General features: G+C 38.4%; 2 protein-coding genes across 7 annotated transcripts in view; both read right to left on the minus strand.

The window, feature by feature from the left end:
- LOC105385214 (CUGBP Elav-like family member 3) overlaps positions 1-9,462 on the minus strand; it is a 388,314-nt gene extending 378,852 nt beyond the window's left edge. For 4 of the 5 annotated variants that reach the window (XM_048624354.1, XM_048624353.1, XM_048624352.1 and 1 more), the window contains exon 1: positions 9,059-9,462. In XM_048624354.1, coding sequence (XP_048480311.1) covers positions 9,059-9,434 — 376 coding nt within the window. In that variant the 5' untranslated portion in view covers positions 9,435-9,462. Of the gene's footprint in view, positions 1-1,597; positions 1,658-1,745; positions 2,726-9,058 lie in introns of those variants that run through there. The other variant, XM_048624355.1, reaches the window with a different exon arrangement.
- The window catches only part of LOC105384707 (chitooligosaccharidolytic beta-N-acetylglucosaminidase), a 445,339-nt gene that overhangs the window by 309,614 nt on the left and 112,159 nt on the right, over positions 1-23,566 (minus strand). The gene's annotated exons all lie outside the window — the stretch shown is intronic.

Genomic DNA, 23,566 nt, shown 5'->3' on the forward strand with positions numbered 1-23,566 from the left:
TACTAACAATTACCTAACGAGCTCACAAAGCTACTAAAAAAAGCAAACATTGTTTCAAGGTACCTAGTATCCGTCAACTAAGTTGGAGGACGAATTAATTATTCATCGTATTTTATTTTCATTGCAATCGATAGAGAATATTCCAGTTGGCCCATTAATTGCCGCCTCACCCATTCAGATAATACTGTGTGGCCTACGAATAATCACAATGATTTTCGTTGCTATTTTATTGTTCACATTATTATTTTTATCGCTGCCCTGTGAATATTATTGCCGCATGTATTTATGTTATGTGACAATTGAATGTTACGTGTATTTATTGAAAACGTTCAGGGTACGTGCCAATACCGATTGATATTGTTAAATAATTGATTATTTTATTGTACTTGATTGTAAGTTGAAGCAATAAATAAAGATACTTATTTGAACGGAGAGTAGTTTGCAATAGTTTGGAAAATAAAGGTTCTTCAGAAAAATATATATTTGTGACACATTAAAAAAGATTAGTAGTAGTAGTATCTATTATCAATTATGTATTGAGAAAGGTCACGGTTGTCAACTAGGAAATTATACATTAAAAAATGAAAGAACCTACCACAACGCACATCTAACTTTAACATCAAACCAAAAACATAACATATTTATTATGTTAAGTAACGTGCGAAACAAAAAGGTCCATTACGTGGCAAAGGAAAAATTTGCTAGAAAGAGCACTTCGTAAAATTGATGGGGGCATTTTAAAAATGTTGATGGTTTTTTTATAAATATTGAAAGGCTCGTGATTGATGGTGCAGTCAAAGTTTGTGAGCGGAGAGAGCTTCTCAAAAATAAAGGTAATTTATAATATGGCGGGAAAACACGACGGTACGTTACTGATACAGTGTTCGGTGGTTTTGACGGCGTCGCATCAGGTTTGCAAATATCACTCACGAAGATGGAAGCACATATTTATAAATCAACAAAACACGGGACCTACCTTGCGGTGGCTTCGTATTCAGCGGCATTCAAATTAGATATATTTATTTATATTTAGATAGGGGTATTTACAATGTTGAGTGCATTAGCAGTGTATAAAAATTATATTGATTTTGTATGTAATCTCAAATATCACAATGAATGATAATTTGACTTTAAAAAATCTAACTCGTTATTAAGTTTTATGTGTAGTATTTTATATTCCACTTATTTTACACTTTGCATGTTATTTTCAAAGGGAGTAGGTAATTGTAACGCAACTTTACTATAGGTAATTTGTTGTTATTATATCGTGTTTGTGGTTATTTTTTATTAGTGCCTATCAATTTCAACTTTTACTTTCTATACGTTAGTCATCACACAGTTGTAATTTTTTTTCAATAAACGTAGTTACACGCAATCTACATTGTCATACATTTATTTTGATGGGAGAGTTACGATGTTTTTCAATTGTATGTCACATATTTATATTCAAGTCAAGTAGTCACATGGTTCAGTAGCAAACCAACACATTTACCTAAACCTAAAATGATAATGTATAAGTGTGTGAGTGTGTAATGTAGGAACAGTGGAGTGTGTCATGTTATCAAATGTACCGGCAGTAATGAAAAGATAACCGTACCTGATACAGGGGATTTATACAGGCTGAGTATCGGCTCGGCCATTAGGGGGCCGCTTGGCTCTGCAAAATAAATAAGCCACCTTTAACTAGCGCTCACAAAAAATCATCCTGTAGATATGATATTCAAATCGCGGGTGTTCACACTTACCTCTACAGATTAGAGACATTTTGGCCTTTGGTCTGATTTCTTCTGGATTTGATAAAAATGTCTAGTATATACTAGACTCCTAGCGCGACTAGAACTACTTTATATACTTCTTAGTATCTTCTTATAGTAAGCTTGGCTATTTATTCGTTAGAAACTTTATATATTATTTTAATATATTATCTTCTAGTTAGAGGCGAGAAGGCAACGAAATATTAAACTTTGTACTGGCGATAAGACTAAAGTGCTTAATGTTAGCTATCACTATTATGATATCAACTTTATTATTATTTTTATAAACTACTTTAGAAAATGGCACTAAAAAGACACGGTCTTCAATCGATATATTATCTACTTTTATACACCAAATCCAACTGAAACTATTTAGCTCGGACCCGCCGCAACCGATGCAAATTCAGAAATACCGTACGACACAATTTAAACTTAATACACCAAACTTTTGAAACGGAATACATCAAACTGTCCGGGAAAAAATCAGTCGTGGTCAGAGCCGTGGTATCATAAAGCGTGGGCGCGCATATCACTCGTGTTTATATTGTTGTTTACGTGTGTCGCGTGGGACATTGGTGGCGGTGGCGAGGCTGCGGCCCGCGGCGTGGCTCCCGACTGCCGCGCGCTGCCGCCGGCCGCGTGACGTCACGCCACGCATGCGCGCCACGCCGGCGACACGTGACACACGCCACGCGGACTGACACATACATCACTCTCCGCACAATCCACGACATGTTTTCCCTCGGTTTTCTTGTTACGCAATCCATTGAAACGTGAATGAAAATAAGGACACTGCATAATGAACGATCCTTCAGCCCGCTTTTTCCCGAATGGGAAGATGTATCGCTTCTATTTCTCTTCAGCTGAGCCGGTGTGAGTCGACGAGCCAATTCTTCTCGCAGGTTTAACAAAGTTGGTCAACAATAATTGATTACCGGCAAATCTGCAGGGAATAAGGTTTAATTTGCTAAGTAAATAAAGCATATTCGGAGCCGGTTGGTGTTTGTTTTGCAACAGTAACTTGATATGACATTTCATTTCATTCCCTTGTCATGCCTACATTTAACATTATCATCGGATTTCAGTTTATGAATTGTTATAGTGAGTTGAGAATTTTGGAAATAAGAGATTCTACCGTGTTAGTTTGTATGTAGCAACTTCTATAAATGAAAAAAAAAACTTATTCAGGAAAGAGTTTGCTTCACAGCCTTTGCTTTAAATAAGAGTACCTAATTACACCGTAATATAGTTTCATATCATAGCCTTCCTATCTATATCTTACCATATTAAGTAAGCACACAAGTAGTACAGTAGGAGTGTAATAACTATAATTAATTAAATGGTACGAGTATGTCCACCGGTGTATAACTTGCACAAGACATCTACCAAGGGGTCACTATAGTTTACAAAAAACGAACGGACGAGAACTGTCATGCAATAATTTTACTACAGCGAAATAGAGCCGTGCATGGTTATCGCAGCGTTCCGAAGCTTAAAGCTGCGTACAGACCGGCTAAACGAACGCCAACGAACGTGTTTCGTTGACCTTCGTTGCTGCAATCTGCCCTATATTATCTATGATAAAAATCCATCGTTGGGCGTTCGTTGGCCGTTCGTTGGGTCGGTCTGTACGCAGCTTAAGAAAAACGAAGCTTAGAAGCTACGCTGACCACGACTCTATCTCCTTCCATGAAACGTACTGATTGCACGCAATCAGTACTCTCGTTCGTTCGTTTCTCGTAAGCTGCAGTGACCCCAGTCTCAGTCTAGCCGCATCAAGGTACTTGGCTTCAAAATGTCGCCGACTAATTCCCCAAATCTTTGCCGAGTGCCAAATGTTATTTGAGTAGTAAGTTGCAGACGAAACATATTTATTTAAATTTCATTAAAATGTCTCGATGACTAAGAACATAGAATAAAACAGCATGAAATAAAATAAAGAAAAGTTGAAAGACACGCCAAGGTTAAGCGCAAAAGAAGAGCTTGTAATTTTTTTATGTACATTGTCTGTGCGGTATGTCCAAAATGGATGGATGTTAGGTACTGTTTTCAATAAAAAAAATGTTTAATCTCCTTAGAATAAATAATTATGTTCACGAAAGCAAAATTTACCTAATAATTTTGTGTCAAATTTCAATATAAAATGAAACAAAACTAATTAAGTAAATACATACAAAGTCACCGACAGTAGCGGAGCGTCTTGGCTAGAAATCTGGTGAAGTAATTTGTTGAAGCGGCGACCTGCGCCAAAGGCAATTAACACGACCACGCCAATACGGTGCCTGGAAGAAATCACTTAAGCACAACATGCCTGACGTTTTCATGTCGCTTTTCTGTGTTGGTACTGTCATTTCATTAACTTCCGATAAAAACTGGTGTTTAGTATGACGTCTTACGGTTATGGTATATGTTGAAAATTACATAATTTGATTGTGTTATGTTTATTTGGGAGTGGTAGAGCGTAGTTCACTTATATCGGAATCACAAAATGCTAGCCGATTAACACAACTGTATGTTTCTATGAAAAGTGCGATTTCACTAGACCATTTCAAATATGAGATCTATCGTAATAAAACAAATTATATTTTTGATATAAACAGAACTGAAGTCGTAGTCCTAAAAATAACTTAAAAGAATCCCTAATAATAATTTAACCTCATGAAAAGTACCTAATGACAAATCACATTTCTATATTCACATAATTTAACCATCAAAACATTAGCTGTATAGATAGCGTTATGATCCGCTGGTGAATTTGTTGAACTGCCGACTGGTGCCGAGACCAATTAGCTAGTGCACGTCTGATTGACGCAGATCTGATTGTGCTGAGATCCATTGAGCAATGATAACTATAGCAACGTCTACGATTGTCTACGGTATACAATATACCTATATTCAAGAACCACTCTGATTAGATGGAGGATTTCAATAATGGAATCATGCTATGATGCTACGAGTATATGCGCATGATTTAAAAGAAAATAACAGAAGCACAGAAGACAGATTAAAAGCTCTAATCTACCAGCGCCTCTAAAAACCATATCAGACGTTCAGGGCGGCGAGTCTGTTTATTTTTTTGAGATATCTATTGGGTGTAAACCCGAGGATATGTCATATTTGACTGTTATTTGGCAGTCTACTATACTAAAGTCGAACTTCAAGCGTCACTTCAGGGGTACCTATTTAAGATAGTATATTGTACAGTATAAGATTAACATTTCTTCGCGTTTTTACCCAATGGTGATCTATAAAATTCAGCAGATTTGCATAGTAAGTCTACAACATACTTCATTCACTCAATATAAACGTCACGATACCACTGTCCCTATAATTATACTTGTACGTATAGCCAGCGAATCCTAGGGCGGTATCCTAGGGCGGCATCGAGGGTGGTTAATTAAGTAAGGCGACCGGCCGTCGATTGACATGCCACCGATGACGTCACAAGTCGTGAGCTCTGACCCCAAGACTCCCCTAATCAACGTAGAAACGTGCAATTATGTAAGCCTTGCTATTAAATAGGTAATGAAAGTATATGTCACTATTTTTTACAAGGTAATTTACTTAGCAGGAGCGGTGTACGGACTTAGCATTGAGTAATGTTATTAGGATAAATACAACACTAACGAAAATTGGGTGCAGCAATGCATGTCTACCTATGCCGTAATTTTTGTAGAAGATATAATATATGGATACGTGTGTTCGCGTGTAATTTTAAGATATAAATATTTTAAATTGTGAAATACTACCTACTTACTAAAATCAATACCTTTCAAATTATGACAAATATTCAGCAAGTAATCAAACCAAAACGACATACTTCAAACATACAAAGTTATCAGACAGTCGTATAGTGTTTAATTATCTCCGCAAGGATTTGAAATGCGGATAAAAGAGTGACCGCATTCCCGGCGGCGTCGCCGCTGCTATTTTAATATGGGAGCAGAATATGGCATGCGAGTTACTGCCACCACCCTTCGTTGTTTTGCTATAGGAGTATACAACCGCAATATAACCGTCATAGTAACTTTATACGTCATTATAATACGTAGAATCTACTTTTTACCAGAAGGCGTGTGGTGTGAATGACTTTAAATTAATATCCTACTTAAGAATAGGCAGGTACTTTTTACTTTCATTTGCTGAAAAATGGTAATGTTTTGTTCAAATATTAGATTAAATGTTTGAAAAAATTGGGGTTGTTTGGTGTCGGCATTTTGTGAGTGGAACTTTTTCATTTCCCGTGAGTGTATTAGCGTTTAAAAAACACATAAGTACTTAAAAGAACATAGATATTATCCGTTTCATTAGTATATCATTTTCACAGCTATCACGAGACGGTAACTTCTTTTATAAAACTTCACCTATATACCTTAGTAATAAAGTTGCAACGCATCATATTATAAGCTTCAACTTCAGCCAATGTACAGGCGGATTTCCGTAGTCAGTGGCTATTAAGCCCATCAGTAAGTCCACACCCTGTACATTATACATACATACACATTTATACTGACCCACCGTATCTGGGGTCACTCTAAAATTTAGAGTCTAAATCAATGAAGGAGAATTGTCGCGCTATCGGCTCGCTTTATACAACGAGATAGAATCGTGGTTAGGTTTTGATTTTCCGAATCTTCAGAGCGCTGCGCGAATCACGGCTCTATTTGGATGTATTAAGCGTGCTCATTGTGCGACAATTCTCCTTCGTTCGTTCGTCGATTTAGAGAGTGACCCTCCTGCACTGTATAGAAGTATAATAATAGATGTGACCAAGAGTGGGAGTGGCCCGAAAACAAAAGAATTACTTATGTTGCGGATAATTAGAAGCAAGTTCATTAGTGGTGATTTGATGACATAATGTGTAACGTTTTGTTTCAACATTCCGAAAAAAAAATATTGTGGTATCGTCAGGTTTTGTTTAATTATGATTTACCTACATAATCGTTATATTCTCTTAATTGATTAAGCCTATCAGTGTGCTTCTTTATAACCAAGTTTAATAACCGATGAAAATATTTGGTGTTACGAAAAATTCGTAAATCAGACATCAATATCTGTTGAATTTTTATATAAAACCATATTATTTTTAGGTTTTTGCCTAAGTTTTGGTATTAATAGCAGGCATTTTCATCCATAGCCATTCTCTGTAAGCCTGTATAGGCTGCCCCGGCCCAATAGCAGTCTTTCACTCCATTTGTTACCTAACAACTGTATAAAACTATTCCTGCTACACCACTAATCTTTATAAAGTGTCTGCAGTCGCTACTACAGAACCGTTTGTTAGGATATTATTATTTATTAGGGTCCCTTAGGGTAATAAAAAATATTATTTATCAATGTTTAGAGCTTTTTTTAACTTTTTCGAGAAAGGAAAATAATTAAGATGAAGAGATAAATATTTGTATATAGCCTAATCATAAGATTAAATAAGTATATTGTACAGGAGTAGGTACATTGTATTCATTTTATATGATTTGGTAAATTATTTTCACAAAAGCTTACAATAACCCGTTTGATGCGGCTACTTATTCAGAAAACGCAACTTATTTTTAATTTTTAATTTTTCTCTTGAAACACGTAGCAAATAATAAAGTTTATAAATAAATAACTAAAGGGTGCTCGGCCTTTGAAATATTACTGGCATTATTACTGGCATTTTAAATTATAAAAAAACTCTTTGTCTCGCAATTACTGGCAAGTGCTCGAAAAACAAAATTACCATTTAATTACAGCGAAGGACTTAAATTCATACAAAAAACACGGAATTAAACGTTCAAAAACTATTAATCATTGCTTTCCGCTAGTACGTAGGCAAAGTGCCGAGTCATCGCCGCGCCATTGTGGCTCGGTTACTCATCGCTTTCATACGCTGTTTCATTTATTCAATCGAATAGAATATGTTGTTACGAATAAACAACACTTTGGATCTGTTATATTGAATATTTTCGTTTTTCTGCGGATGCTAAAGCGAAGTTCAAGGGCTTATCCATCGACTTGAGCTATCGTAGCGCGCCGCGTAGCACGCCGTAGCAAGCTACGCGCTACGCTCTTCTGGCTACGAGTTACGCCGTAAGTCATTCCACTTTTTTAATCAACTACCAAATGTTTTAAAGTAAAATTTTGATAATTAATATACCTACCTATTATGTAATATTTGCCTACCTAAGTACCCTATTAGTACCCTACCTAAAGGCAAATAAAATATTAATTTAACAACACTAGTATTGGTTTTATTGAATCCGGTTAAATTCTCATCAATTTATTCATATCACCCACGTGACTTTCTTTTAAATTTAGAAGTTTAGAATAACAATAGAACTTAATTACCTAGTTATTATTATCTACAATAAGTGAGGTAATAATTACACTACACTAATAAAACACAAATAAATATGTAGGTACTTAATTAAAACGCTGACATTTAAAACGAAACGCAATATTTTTGGTGTGAAAACGAAAATTCCGGTCAACATTTTAATGCGAATACCCATACGTCGGCACGGCTGTACAAGCAATCATTCGCGATCGGTTGAGCAGAAAACGCGAGGAGCATTTTTCAAGGCTTATTTCGCTTTACCCGAAGCCAACACGGCCCCACTCATTACAGCCTCTTTGAACTGACCTATTCGCACGTTCACTTACACCGATACGTAATTGCACCTTTACAAGTCAAAGCTAAGTTTAGAGACGATTTTCTCAAATACTTTCAGAAATATGAACTCGCGCGGGTGAGCGCGCTCCTGAATTTAAGACACATTTGCTCTAAAAGCTGAAGAATGAGCTGAAAGCATGCCAAGACCGAGAAAATCATTTAAATAACTACCAGTTTATTAAATTCGAACTTCTTTAACACACTTGCGCAATTAAAATGCTATTAATTAGCGGAAAGTGTCAACTCAGCGTTTCTTTAAATTTAATTTTAAAACAGTTTAAGACACGAATCGTGTACGAATGCTGAAGTTAGCGTGAGAGTTTAGCGACGCTCGCGGGGCGTTTACACCGAAAAAGTGAAAGGCACCAGCACGGGAGCAATTTTCGTAGTTTAAAAGGTATGACAAATTGTTTAGGCGTCGTTCGGCCGAAGCGCCGCGTGAGTAATGGCCGTGGCGACGGACCTGCCCCAACGCCTGCTCCTTGCTCTTTGTTGTAACTCGACCTCACGTGAGACGACACGGCACGCCATAAAACGAATCGAGTTTTTATGTGTGTTGCAAGTGAGCGTAATCAATGCACGCCGCGGCCGCTCCTAGCTGAAAAAAACAAACATTATGCGCTTACATAGCGGTCATAATTACGCGACTTACCTTTGTGCATGCCGGTGTGTTTGTCCTTGAGGACGGTGAACTCGTATATTTTGCCGAACTCTTCAAACATAGGGCGTAGGTCGTCTTCTTCGAGGTGGCGTGGGATCTGGCCTATGAAGAGCTTGACGGCGTCCTTGCCGGCTCCGGGGGGGGCGCCGGTGCGCTCGGCCGGGGTCAGCGGGGAGTGGTCGTGGCTGGCGTGCGCGGCGTGCGCGTGCACGGGCGTGTGCACGGGCGTGCCGGGCGCCGTGCTGGCCACGCTCATGGCGTCGCTGCCCCCCCGCGCGCCGCACCCCCCCGCCGCCAGCGGCATCGTGTAGCCGCCCAGCGCCAGCATGCCCGGGTTCATGCTGTACAAGTGCGGCCCCACCAGCATCGCAAGACCGATATCTATCACGTTTTCTTTTCTATTCTATGAACACTCCTGGCGGTTGTCTTACAGCTAGAGTCCTTAAAGTTACAGGTACAGTATTGGCAACGGATTTTGTACTATAAGTTACGTAAAGCTTAAAATGTTATAGGTTAAATTCGTAATGATTCTCAATGCATCATAAGCGCGTCACTAATGTTTATGTCAACGGCGTGCACGAGAGTGTTTACATCGGGACGCCACGCGGCGGGGGCGGGGGCGGGGCGGGGCGGGGCGTGCGCGCGTGTGCGTGCGTGCGTGCGTCTGTGTGCGCCACGCGCCCTCACTGCCGGGAGCGGTAATGCGTAATATTATCGATCGCTATATTACTAGCGTTGGTTTAGTAGCAGGCAGTCCGGTAGCCGCGCGGATCTGGTGCTGATGAGAGCTTCAAGTGTTTACTCGCGCAAATGAAGGCAGCTAATCTCGAATGTGGCTGGCAGCGCGCGCCCGCCGCCGCGCCGATCGCGGGAACGGAAAGTTTTCACGACGCGAGCTCGCACAATGGGACAGTCATAAAGACTTGGCGTATAAAGCATTTAACTTTAAACTCTATCCGAAAGCACTAAATAAACTGTTTTGTTAAACAAAAGTCTTATTTTTTATGTTGGCACTGAATTTTGAGCACTTTTCAAGTTGAATATTATATTGGAATTTCATAAAGTTGAGTGATTAATTTGCTTAGTTTTTATTAAAAATATAGTTAGTGAGGTAGTAGTGTTAGTAGTGTCAACAGTACTGGGTTCCACGCGGGCTTGTTTACAAACAAACCACTGCGGCCCTGCCGTGGTTTATTTACTTAATTTCAAATAAAAATCCTCCACCAGCGTTGTTTTATCCAAGTCACTCACACCTTCTGTCAACAACACCAAAACGAACCGAAGATTTGTTTACAAAACACAATCACAATTTCCACTCGCAAAATTCCCGTTTGCGTCCGCGAATACGAATTCACCTCACAACAGTTTGTTTCCACTCAGTTATTACACCGTTAATGAGCACTAAAAGTAAATATTTACACTTATTTTACAAAGTACAAAAAACACGCTAAGACTAGACTACGGAGCGACAGACGACGACAAACGATCACACGACGCACGAACAAAAAGCACAAGACGACAAGAAGTAAATGAGGCAACAGTATTGCCGTGTTTCCGTCTATATGCCTACATGTCCACTAACCTAAAATTCCCTCTCTGGCAGGGTCTCCCCTTGCCTACAGTTTACGCGCGCTTCGGCGATGGGGGAGGAACGATCTCAGAGGGCGCTCCGTCCCTCCCCGTCGTCGCTACAACAACCAAATATTCCTCCGAGTCTCTTTGTGTTTATGATTAGGAATCTCTCTCGCCACGTGAGCGCGACTTGGGCATACCTGCCTAAATAATGTTGCCGAAATGGAGTGCCCCCAAATAATGTGGTTATGGCGTCGCGCGAGGATGTTTCAATCGATTTTTTCGCGCGCTTTTGTGCCGTGATTAGCATCGGGGTGTATGTCGCCTTTTTTCGAGATTTTTCCGGTTGCCTGTTTATTCATGAGCTGTTGATTTCAGGTTTTTACTACATTTAGATTTTCCGAGATATTTTATCGTCACTGTCAAACATTAGCATAGAAAAATAAGTAAATGATTAATGATTTCATAATTAATTAGTAGAACTACAGTCCACGTACTGAATAAAATACAACACTTATTACCAACGGAACTCGCTAGTAAATTGAAAAATACACCTCTAAATAATTCAGGAAACCGAAACGCTAAGGATTTGGTCGTAAAACGGATCAGGAATTCTGTATAAAAGGTCTTCACTGTTTGGTCGGGCTATAACTCAACCGCCGAAAATAGCGGAGGGGATCTCTGCGCCCCGCGCCCCTCGCCGCCCCCGCGACCTGCCAGCCTCAGTCAGGACGACCGATTTTCAGCCGCTGCTCTTAATAGGCCTTTACGAAAACAAAAAAGTTGCTGTCAAAAACCTTTCGAGTCCTGAGTCATAGCGGCGCGGCTTAACCGAAGAAAAAATACAGAAGCGGAACACGGCGTGTGTATTTAACGCGTTTGCGCTGCCAATTGCGCCGGGCATTCAATGTCTGCCAAATTGAGACCACATACTCAAGGTGTGTGAATGAAAATGAAAATGCATACTAGGTCTTGGAGACACATGAAAGAGATATTGTAGAACCATTTCGAGAACTGAATCTACTCAGTGACATAGGTATTCTTATGTTCTACTTACAATAATTTTAGAAGTAGATTTAGGTTATGTGCTTTGACATAGGCTATTTCATTGAGCTACTTATTCAAATTATTTAATAAAACATATACCTATCGAATGTACCTATCAACTGCTTAGCTAGCCGACCAAATTAAATAACAATGTTTATCTATACACACAATATGTATACAGTTATACACGTACACCGTACAGAAATAGACGCAAAAGTAAACCAAAAGGCTTGGCATAAAAGTAGATTAGGCTCAAGTTCATTCAGAGGACTTGTAGACAAGTGTAGGTATCGTGTGTAACATGACCTTCAGATTGAAAGTGACCTTTGATGAAAGTTGCAACGCCTATCACAGTTCATTACGCTATTCACAGGCAACTGGCATGCGAATAACATGTTTTTCTTTATTTGGTTAGGTACTAAGACGGAGAGAAAAATGCGTGACTAAAGGCACACACGTAAATATCTGACCGCATAGGTACTTTACTTCAATAGAATGTTAAGTAGTGATTATAAACTAAACTTAAATAAAAATGTTAAACCGTTACAGTTTATTTAAAAAGCAGCGAAACATGAACAATTCATACAACACAATTATTTATAACGCGCAAAAACAGCGAAAGCGTATCACGAACGTGCATTATTAAAATGAAAGTCAATTTAAATACAATACGTACATATTATAGTAACAATAGTTGCTCATCAGGTAAATGAGGGTAGCTATGTACATAGCTCGCTCCTTTGTGCTTTGGGACTTGGACAATGTCGGAGAGCATGCAAAGGAGATTTGGGTCTATTTTGACAGTTCTCAGCCTAACTTCGACCGGCGGCGATCAAACGCCCGCCTACAAGGCTGCCCGTAGGCTTATGAATATTTACGCATTAGTAACTTATTTACATAGATAGATAACTAGGGTACATTTTCAACTGTATACATGAATTGCTCACGACTGGTTTCCCTTGTGGGAGTACGACTAGATTGACAGGCAAGTTTTTAATGATTATCAGTTAACTGAGTTATTAACGATACTCAATACATCGGGTGCGTAGTGCATCATTTTTATCTGGCTCCATGTTATAAACATTGCTAATATACATCTGTCAACTTTATCCCTAACTCATAACGCTAAGCAAACATAATGTAGAAAGCACCGATCTATTTTAATTTAAAATTAGCATATTTGCTACCTCAATAGCGCACCGCAGACAAAGGTTTTGCATGATAAATTCAAGCGGACACGTTTTTTATTGTAATTGTGGCATTTTTATGAGTGATTAGAGTTGTCGCCCTCCGTTCGTGCTTTGCCACAATAAAACCAAGTGCGTTTCGTAGTGCTTGCCGATTTGGTCTTATCGTGGCCGAAAGCCGAATTTTTGGCCGACGACACTGGTTTTTAAAACAGATTCTTAATTTTATTGCAGAATATAGAGTTCGATTCAGGTATGTTAAACACGATTTGCATATGTGTATGATTATTTTTGTTTCGAAATAATTGAGTAGGTAGGTATAATCATAGTTCAATTTTATCACAACAAAGTAAATTTTGTGATGTTTGTTCAACATATAAAGTAAGAACTCATATAGGTACTTACATTGGATTGAGGGGTTTTCTGTGGGATCCTTAAAAATATAAACATGAAAATATAATATAAATTATTAACATACAGCCGAAAAGCCATTAAGTTTGAATAACACCCCTATATTACGATGGAGCACCAATAATTGTGGCCTTCCTACAGACGGGGATCGTATTGTTGTTATTAGCATTCGGCTAATAACATGCTACAGTCACTACATTGACCATTTCTAATAACACTGGCTCGCACCTCTGCAAATTGACATTTATTTCACGTTGCTGTTCGCTCGAAAAAAACTAATTGCAATTGTTTTTTTCCTGGAATTAAATTTAACAACACCGCAACGCTTTTTTTAGTTACTTGCATTTTTATTGTGTGAAATTCAAAAAGGGATTTCTGTTTAGTGTAAGTACTTGTAACAAAATTAAAGTAAGTAGGTATACATGGAATTACTAAAACCATTGGGTATTCTGAAACTGAAAAAAAAACTGATTATAATTGTTTACACACGACAGATAAAACAGCATTTTTCTTCCGTAATACCGTATCAGCACACGCTACATTTTTATCTTACGATTTTCTTACCCTAATGTCGTGCGGGTTCAAAATTAGATGAACTGTATCGATCGCACTCTTTCTAACGTGGGCCCCTCTTTTAGCGAAAATCGCGGCCCCTGACGAGCGGGTCAATGACCCAGGGGTGCCCTAGTCTTAGACAAGGGGGTGACGAGTGACCAGTATTGTCACTATGAAGATTTATTGTTTTTCGATTTGGAGTTTTGCTGAAGAGATGTAATTTTTTTTATATCAAGTTATCTATTAATGGAGTGGTAGTGACTCTGAATTTTGTGCTGAGGATAATATACACTTGAATTACATAATTTGCTAAGGTAAATCTGCATAATTATTAATCGTTTTTTTTTCAACAAACGATTAAAATTTTATGTAATTATATTATAATAATTGTGGAGGTGCAATGCTGATTGGGCTTAAAACTCTGCTATTTAACTTTTCATTTAACATAGGATGACTAATTTCAAAGATCACGAATTACCTAATGATTTATGTATTATTGCTAATAATATATCCTTCAAACTTTTTTATTGGCTGCTGTATAAAATCAATGTTTAAATATAAACATGATTGTCTGACTTAAAGAACACTCCATTAATACAATGGAATTCCGCAACTCTCCGACCCTTAAATATTAAACCGAGCGCAAGTATTCCAATAATAAAATTCTTATATGAAAAGTCGTGGGATCGAGCCGCGTACGTAAGAAATCATTAAATACACATACATACCTACATATATACATACATTGCAGGCAAGCTTTACTTAGGTACCTACCTGCCATATATTTAAAAAAGCAATCTTATTTTCTGTCTATCCTTCCGATATTGAAATATTATTCTATTTAAAATGGACGGGTTACCTCGTAGCCAGTGACACATGAAACGGTTGACCTAGATATTAAACTGTGGGCATTTTGCTCAGTTCAATAATTAAAATAATATAAAGGTTGGGTTTCATTACCGATGGTGTTTAATGATTTAGACAATATGGTGTAGGATAACCTTCATACATTTATGTGGATGGATATTCGTCCCCAATTTTCCATTTATAATAAGTTTCTCTAAAAGATTCTCACGACTGTCATTACCCGGCTTACCTCATACAGCCACTACCAGATACTAGTCTAAGGCCCTAGTTCCAGTAAAAATATACAAGTTACATTTGTTGTTTATAGATAGTTTCCACTCGAGAACTAATTGAATAAGAAAACAAAAATAACTGGATCGTTTTGTATTCTACAGAAAACATTGCCGTAGCGATAACATCGAAGAAAACAGCAGAGAAAATGAAACGGAATTGACTTTACTCAAGATAAAACGAAGAGTCTGTAATTGAAAATGACTTATTTCTTTTACGAAAGAATGTCCCAGTAAGTATTCTTCAATAATGTCCCGAAGGGGTTTTCTCTTACAAAGTTGGTAGGTAACGGTAAATTGTTATAAAAATTTATCAAAATGAGATATTATTTCAGTAATGATAATGGTTATAGCCGTTCGTCCACAGAGACTGTGTAAAGATTAATCCTCAAATCTCTTTTGTTTTTCTCTCGTTCCAGAGTAAAAATCAGACCAGAGTTTCTTAGATATTGTACTTTATCTTTGATATTACTCTAGGTCTTTCTCGTCGGACAAAATATTAAAATAATACCTGTTTATGTATTCTAATAAAAATCGCACGTAGATTTCTCAGTACCATACACCTGTATGTACTTCAATGATATACACGTGAATTTATTCTAAAAAAACACTACTTCTCAATATAGGTATACTTACGCAGAAATAGCAAAACCAAGTGTAGCATTTATATTTAAAAACGTAAAAAGTCGCGAAGCAATTCGATGGCGTGGTAACTAAGTACCTACCGCCATTTTAAAGCTTAACAAGAACAATCAAATCACGGCAAACCTACGCACTCGTAAAGAACAGACGCGTCTAAACAACAACAACGCAACTAGAAACCGTATTGCGTAAAAACAAAAGTTTAATACGCAATTTGCCGAAGCCAGCACAACTTGTACCATTACATTTTCTGTCGAAGGGCAATAAAAAGCGATAGTAGCAGAAAGGGTGTTCTTATCGCCCTGCACGCCGCCCCGCACTCGTCAAAACTACCCAACTATGATTGCAACCATTGATATTGTGCTCCCAGCAACGTTGGCTACCTATTCTACTATAGTACCTAGACTAACAAGAGCCGTGGAGAGGGTCAACGTATAAAGATTAATTGTCCGAGCTTTAATTGCTCTGTTACATGGCAAAGAGCCACTTACGTTACATGGTACGGGTCGTTTTGTTAAGTTCTCCAGAGAAGAAACAAAACTGTTTTAAACTATTTTCTGGTCTACTACTGACAATATCACCAATGTAAATAGAGTAGATTGAAAAAAGCATTTATTAATAATAGCGGTTAATGTAACATATTGCTCCCGCTCCTTGCCTAAAAATGTTTTAGTTAGTATTTGTCATAGAGCTAGACGCTTCGCAAAGTCTCCGCATCTCGATCCACAGAGAATACCGTCCGTAGATGTTGCGGCACTTACCAGATATAAGAAGTTTAGCGCACCAGGGCAGGGACGTACAGCCTTGGGGTGAATTGTGTGAGAGAAAATCAATAGTGCCACGCATTCCCGCCCGCGACCCACTCACTTGTCTGTTGGGAATCCCTCACTTCGCATTCAAACACGGACTAGACCTATCTCAGATAGTTCTTGTTCGCGTCTCAAACATTTACACAGCCCTAGAGTTGCCGATGTACGTGCGAGTAATCAAATAGAAGACGAAGCGATTGCAAATTGCTTTATAGTGTATGAGGGGCGCTATTTGCGACACGCACTTAAGTTTTGCTCTGCAATATTCCTCGCACATATGATATTTTTACTTTAGTTATTAAGTCATAATTATAATGCCCGACATTTTACAGTTACGGTGCAGAGAAGTACGGTCGCGACTTGCGAGGCCATCAAAAAACATACTCAAATGAAGTACTTTGAATTTTAATAGCGATGCTAAAGTTGTCACGTCGGTTTATGACAGGGCGATGCCGAGTTTGCGATAAAGCTGATATTCGTCGTAAAACTGAATAGAGAGTTTGAAATAATTTCGAACGTATGTTCGTCACCGGTGGACCAATTAGCAGCCAGCATTCCAAGCACCAATCACAGGAATTACATCCGTGGACTTCGAGCTAGGATCACACGCACGGGTGACACTGAAAACTCTATATTGGCTGGCTGGATTTAATAAAAATAAACCTCAGACTTAATATGAATCAATATTTAGATAATAATATAAAATCAATGGCATGGCAGCTTAAGCGTCCTATTTTGCTAACTAAAAAAAAGATGTTAAGTATCTGAAAAACCTATGTAAAAAAATGCTATCCAACTCTGCTCATACATCACAGCCAAATTTACCCCTCAACTGCAAAGATAGCTACAAATCTTCGTCAACAGAGCAGACTTGTTTTTATCTAAAGACCTTATTTGCTGACAGGCCTACCTGAAAATCAATCTTAATCCATCCAACATATACTCCAAAATAGCTTGAAGGCGACAGGCGAAGACGATTAATCAACGATGCCTACTCGGCGCGTTTGATTTCGCCGCATCACTCCGCGCGCACATAAACACTTTTGTGGGCATTCATCGCGATCAAACGGTCGGTAATAAAGATAGATTAATCGGCGACCCGCGTGTCCAACTCCGACCCAATCTTAGTTCAATGGTCATGGGACAACTCAGTGACCCCGTTAAACGTAAAGGGCGCAGTGCTTATGTTTTCTACCAACAGCCTGGTATGAGTATTTGAATAATTTGGCTAGTTTGTACAAATTACTGTGTGTTAGAAGAACATAAAAGTTCATTTAGTTCATGCATCAAAAGTACATAAGTCACTATAAATAAATAAAAGTGTGTTAAAAAAGCAATAATTGAAATAGGTAAATTGTCTTCAGCTCAATAATTTATACATGGTTTACACGTTACAAATTATACAGCGAGTTGCAAAATTGGTAAACTATAGTAACCAAAGAGGGTGATTCATCCGGAGTAAACCGTAGATTTTAACAAAATAAATCTAACTCAACGCTGAAATACCTCATATAGGTATTTTTTGTTACAATTGCGTACGAAAAAACACAATACAAAGTCAATTTAAAAGGAAATCGTCCCAAAAAATATTCTCCCGTTTTGACGTGGATCCACGATAGCTACCTTTATTTCAATGTAATTTGCTTCAAGCTATATTTCTGCAGGAAAACGCGGGCCCTTCAATATCACTTTCTTCGCTATTTGGGCATCCAATTCTGTTCCAGGAGGGTTACTTTATACTGACGGCAAACGAACTAACGAGAGCTGTCGTGCAATCCGCATGTTTAGCAACGATATAGAGTCGTGGCTCGCGCAGAAGACCTCCGTAACTTAGATTTTCGTCATATAGAGTAACCCTTAGGCAAATGGGTCTGGGAGTATTTGCGTATGGTGCTGCTGCCTATTCAGCATTTGGCGAGCGAAAGTCGCTGGAGGTGAAGTGAAGATGCTCACGAAGTGGGTGTGACCAATTGGTTTCATTCACGTGACTGTATTGCAGACAGTGTTCTGTCTTTATATTGGCTGTAAACCAGACAAGTTTAGAATTTGCAGGGCTTTGATTATGTTTTCTAATAATAATTATGTATTTTAGATAGGTAGGTACTTATTATGTATAATATTATGCACCTATTTATACATGTTTATCAAGCAGGAATAAACTCAAGTGGCGAATGCACAAAACTGCCTCCTAAAAAAAACGGTTTTAAGACGTTTTTATTAGTCATCAATTAAATCACTATCATATTCATGTCCCATAGAGTTGATTTGCATGCATCATTTTTTATATTGTATAACACTCCAATACCAAGAAGGATTCCTCTTAAAAATATCCTACAAAATTCTAAGCACTCGCAATATATAAGGAAGTCCTACACTGCCTGTGATATATTTACCGCGATTTTATTTCGGCGATTGTGTGGATCGCGCGACTTCGCCGCGACAACGAAGGGGAAGCCCCCAGATGTCGCACAGACAAATTATTTACTACCCTCCTTTTGTCACGGACTAGCATCTACATATTTACCTACAACTGAAAGTCGGCAGGCCTCTGAAATTTGGCAGCATACCTGGCTTTCGAGCGTTTACGTGTTAGGCACGGCCAGATTTTGGCATCGTGTATTGGGAATCAGTGTGGCATAATAGGAGGAAATTGATTTTGGTCGTTACGTCGTATTTATGGCGGTTGCGTTATTTATGGATGCACGTATTTTTATATTTCGCCCCTTTCGTTTTAGATTACGCTCTATGCGGGCGTATTTCATTGTGATATCGAGAGAAAATGTAAATTTTACGGTTAAAATATTTTAATCACACGAAAGATAATTCCATTATCCATTAAACTTATAGTAAATCCAAAACAAATCAACGATTACTTATACAAAGCAAAGCACAACGCAAACGCAGGCAACCATAAAAAATGTATATTAACAAATAAAAACGAAAAAACGTACGCGCTCAATGTTGAAAAAGGACAAAGTATGGAATTAAAACTGCATGCGCCGGATAAATTTGACCAATAACAGATGCAGACTCACTGCTCGTACCATAGAGTACAGTCGGGGCGGAAATAACAAACGAAAGTCATAAAAAAGTCGTGGCCAGCTGTTCCTGTAACAAAGTGCATTGACCACAGCACAATGAGAGTTGGCCTCCTCCTTTCTAATACTTTTATGTACTGAGTTTGTTGAGACAAGGTTCAGGTTACTGGTGGCAGATCATGCTACTGTTAGGTTCTTTACTAGGAAAAAGTTGACTTGTGTGTAGTTACTTGACAATCCTGATAAAAATATGCCGATGAAGATTATGTTTAATAAATAATTAAATATTGTACATAAAATTTTCACAAATGTCAACTTTAAATTTTTTTATTTTTAAAATCTATAAAGAATTCAATCAATTAAAAACCATTCATATCGCATCTACATTTCCAACAGAGCATAATATTTTCCACAGCTTTTCAACCTGCTTACAAAATAACAAACACTACCTCATCTCAAACTAACATTTCCACACACACCACTCTGACAACAAACCAACAGCCCATTGAAGTTCACTTACCCTATATGCAAAGTAAAACATGAATTACCCCGCATACGTCACACTATAATAAAACTAGGTTGGGGCAACTTGACCGTATCATTTCGTATTCACAGTGGACTCATCGCTAGCACTCCAGGACGGCCGGTTTTTAGCTAAATTGGTGAAACCATGCTCCGGGATACAGTGGGGTTGCCAGTGTGCCGGGTTTTCCCGATTTGTGGGGTAAATTTAGATGTGAGTTGGATTACAAATTTGAGTGACACTAGCAAGTTAGCAACGCTTTGTTGTCCAATAATTTGGGTATTTTCGTGTACTTATTGTTCATTTATTATATTGATTGATATTTCTTAGCAATAGTGGCATGCTACGCTACCCGTTTATAACCTCAGACTCCAAATGAAATTTTACAAACTTCAATATATTTTTTTATTAACATAAGTACCTGAAATATAACCTTTGGCCATTGAACATTCTAGGTAAATTACATTTAAGATACAATTTTAAAGTATAACAGTACGTGCCTACAATCAGTTTTACAAGTACTAGCTGCACATGCTATTGTATCGACACTTTGTTAGTTTGACTAGTTCTTCTACGAATAAAATTTACTGTACAGGCAATGCCTGTCTGGCATACCTAGTTACTTTTTAAAACCATATTTTTATTTTTACAGTTGGTATCCCGGAGCCACGTGCTCTTTACGGCCTGTTACCACTCTAGTGCTAAGTAAAAAGTTTATTCCAGAATATGATGCCTTCATGAAGCCCCTTTGTGACACAATTTTATATTTAGGTAGGTCATCCGGCCTAAGGAATATGATCTGTTTTTGCAAGCGTCCTCTACGCCAGATGTGTTTGGGTTAAGTGAATACGGCAATTTGTTGTTGTTAAGAGTAATGTGGGTATGGACGCTACTTTTAAGTGAAGTTTGTTTTTTGAAAAATATTTGTTCTGGGTTTTATGTGTCAAAATTATTATACTAAGGTAGGGTATTTATATGGGCAAGTTATTTTTACAAAGCGCTACATACCTTTTTCCTTTTTATATTGCGTACCAAGGGACTAAAGTCATAAAATTAAAATTACTAAAATTAATTATTGCACAAAAATATTTTGTGTAAAAACACAGATATGTACACAGTATCATAGCCACATGGCTGCTAGCTGTTTGGTCAAACACTGCCTCCAAGTTTTGAACAAATATTCACACATATGCAAATGCACTCGATTCGGATTAGGAGTGGACTGTTAGGGCTTATACAGATAAATGCGGCTATATCGATGTTGGGTTCCATTTTTAAATATGGAATAAATTTTGTTGTGGTTTTAAAAATAAAAATAAACCTATTTTGTGTTGAATATTCTATGATACTGATAATTTAATATTTATGTGTCACCATAATTATAACTTAATTAGTACAACATAGATACAGACAGATTTACTTGTAATGTTTTCAAAAAAACTGAGTTGATTGCGAAAAATCAAAAACTTAACACTCTTTTTATTTATTTTAGTACCTCCTTGTCGTGTATAAACATTCAAGCGCAATAAAACTATTCCATTACGCTCTCATATAAAATTTTCATAAAATACCATTCAAAATACATCAACCCTCATGAATGCCACCGCAACACGTTCTGGGCAGCAATCAATACGCCTGTATGAGCTATAATTTAAATGATAATAAAACGGCGACCAGCATTTCTGGTTAGCGTCGGCATTCAGCGGCCATCAGCCGGCGGCCGCGACACTGTTCCGAATTCAGTCGAAAATCCATCGAGAGATGGATGTCCTTCGCCGGCCGGTGACTGCCGCCGATAAACTCCACCACCGCACTCGCACAGTGTAAAAGGTACTTTACCCAAATAGCTTTGTTTAATCTCCGTACATAGCTCGCAAAACACACGAATGTCCCACAGTAAATTATTGATATCATAGAGATATGAGCGCGGCGTTTAAACCGAATCAACTCACTGCTCACTTTCAAACTAACTTTGCAATACGTGGGGCTTACCTTGCGGTCAGGAGTATCCGTACCCAACAACAATTAGTCATTATGGCTGTCGCATTCATGAAACAATTTACATATTATCACGGAACGCAACAAAAGCTTTGCAGGACGTCTATAAATAAAAAATTATGAAGGCGTCGTCGGCCACCGAGGCATTCTAAGTATAAACTGCAAAGCCATTATAGAACTTATCATCAACGTAATATGCAAATTGTGCATATAAAAATGTTAATTAAATATAACACGAGTGGTGGGCGGGCGCAGGGCGATAAATCGCGTCGGGCGGCGGCGGCGCCCGAGACGCACTAAGTATCTCGTCATTTTATTGCAACAGATATTTTTCCGCACATTTATTTCCTTGCTGCGGCGAGCGAGTGAAACATAACAAAGGGCACGGCCGACGCAGTTACAATTTCCGAGCCCGCTTCCAGTCCATTTCAGATTTTACAGTCGTCGCGAGATAAATGGCCGGCCGCGCCGTTCGTTAACGCGGACGAAAATGTGTCGTAAACGTTACGCATTCAATTACGTTGCAGTTTAAAAAACGTTCCGGTGACGCGTAATCGAAATTTCAAAGTTATCGACGCGCCCTTACCGCCACCGCCGCCGGCGCGCCGCCCTTACCGCCACCGCCGCCGGCGTGCGGCCCTCGCCCGCGCGCGGGAGCGGGAAGTCATTTCAGTTCATAATTGCGACCCTCTCAATCATTATCATATTGTATATTTTGCTATTAAAATACGGAATGTGATGGCTTTGTGTTTTATTTGTTTTTTATTGGTAGCCGTACTGTTTCTTTGTAATGAAACAATATTTTATGTTATATGTTATACTGTACTAATTACCTGCAGTTCATTGTTTTTATTAGAGCAATAATTCTGATGTCTGCGAGAAAAATACTCGTACAGTGCTCTAAAAGTTCCAAGTATTGTACCAATAGAGTAGATGACTGTTTACACGTAGATTGAAATGTCAAAAGATTGAACTATGTACCGAGGCCTCGACTAAGCATTTTACATTAATAAAGTAGGTGGTAGAGAAGAATTTACACCTAATACAGTGTGGATTTATTTGTCCACAGAGAGCGCGAGCGTGGAATCAATGAGGGCAAGCAGAAGACTGACGCATGAGCAGTGGTGGCTCGAAGCTCTATTTCTACGACATTAATTATGAACAATTATTTAAATGTAGGTACTTCTTCTTCTTAAAGCTAGAGCTGGACCATTGTGTTTGTAACTGCGGTAAAATTTCAGATAAGTTGTGAGTCGCTGATTGCCCTCTGCCCAAGCTAAGGGCACGCCGGACGCATAAAAGAAGGTATATTTGATACGCCACTCGAGTAGGCTCCTCTCATGCAGCCCATGTAACCCACACGGACTAATAATGATGACAGTACACCAAAAAGTATAAATATCTATTTTATTATTATTTTTCATCTAGCACATTGTTACCAACATTGCTAAAGGCTCTATCTTTCAGAGCCCCCGCCGCCCCGGCACGGCGGAAGCCCGACGCGCCGCGACGTGAGGCTGTATTACCATGTTAATTGTGGCCCAAGGAATTACGGGGCCCGTGATAGAGTTACGTACAAAC

The sequence above is a fragment of the Plutella xylostella genome, chromosome 12 (genome assembly GCF_932276165.1).
Source record: "Plutella xylostella chromosome 12, ilPluXylo3.1, whole genome shotgun sequence".
NCBI lineage: Eukaryota > Metazoa > Arthropoda > Insecta > Lepidoptera > Plutellidae > Plutella > Plutella xylostella.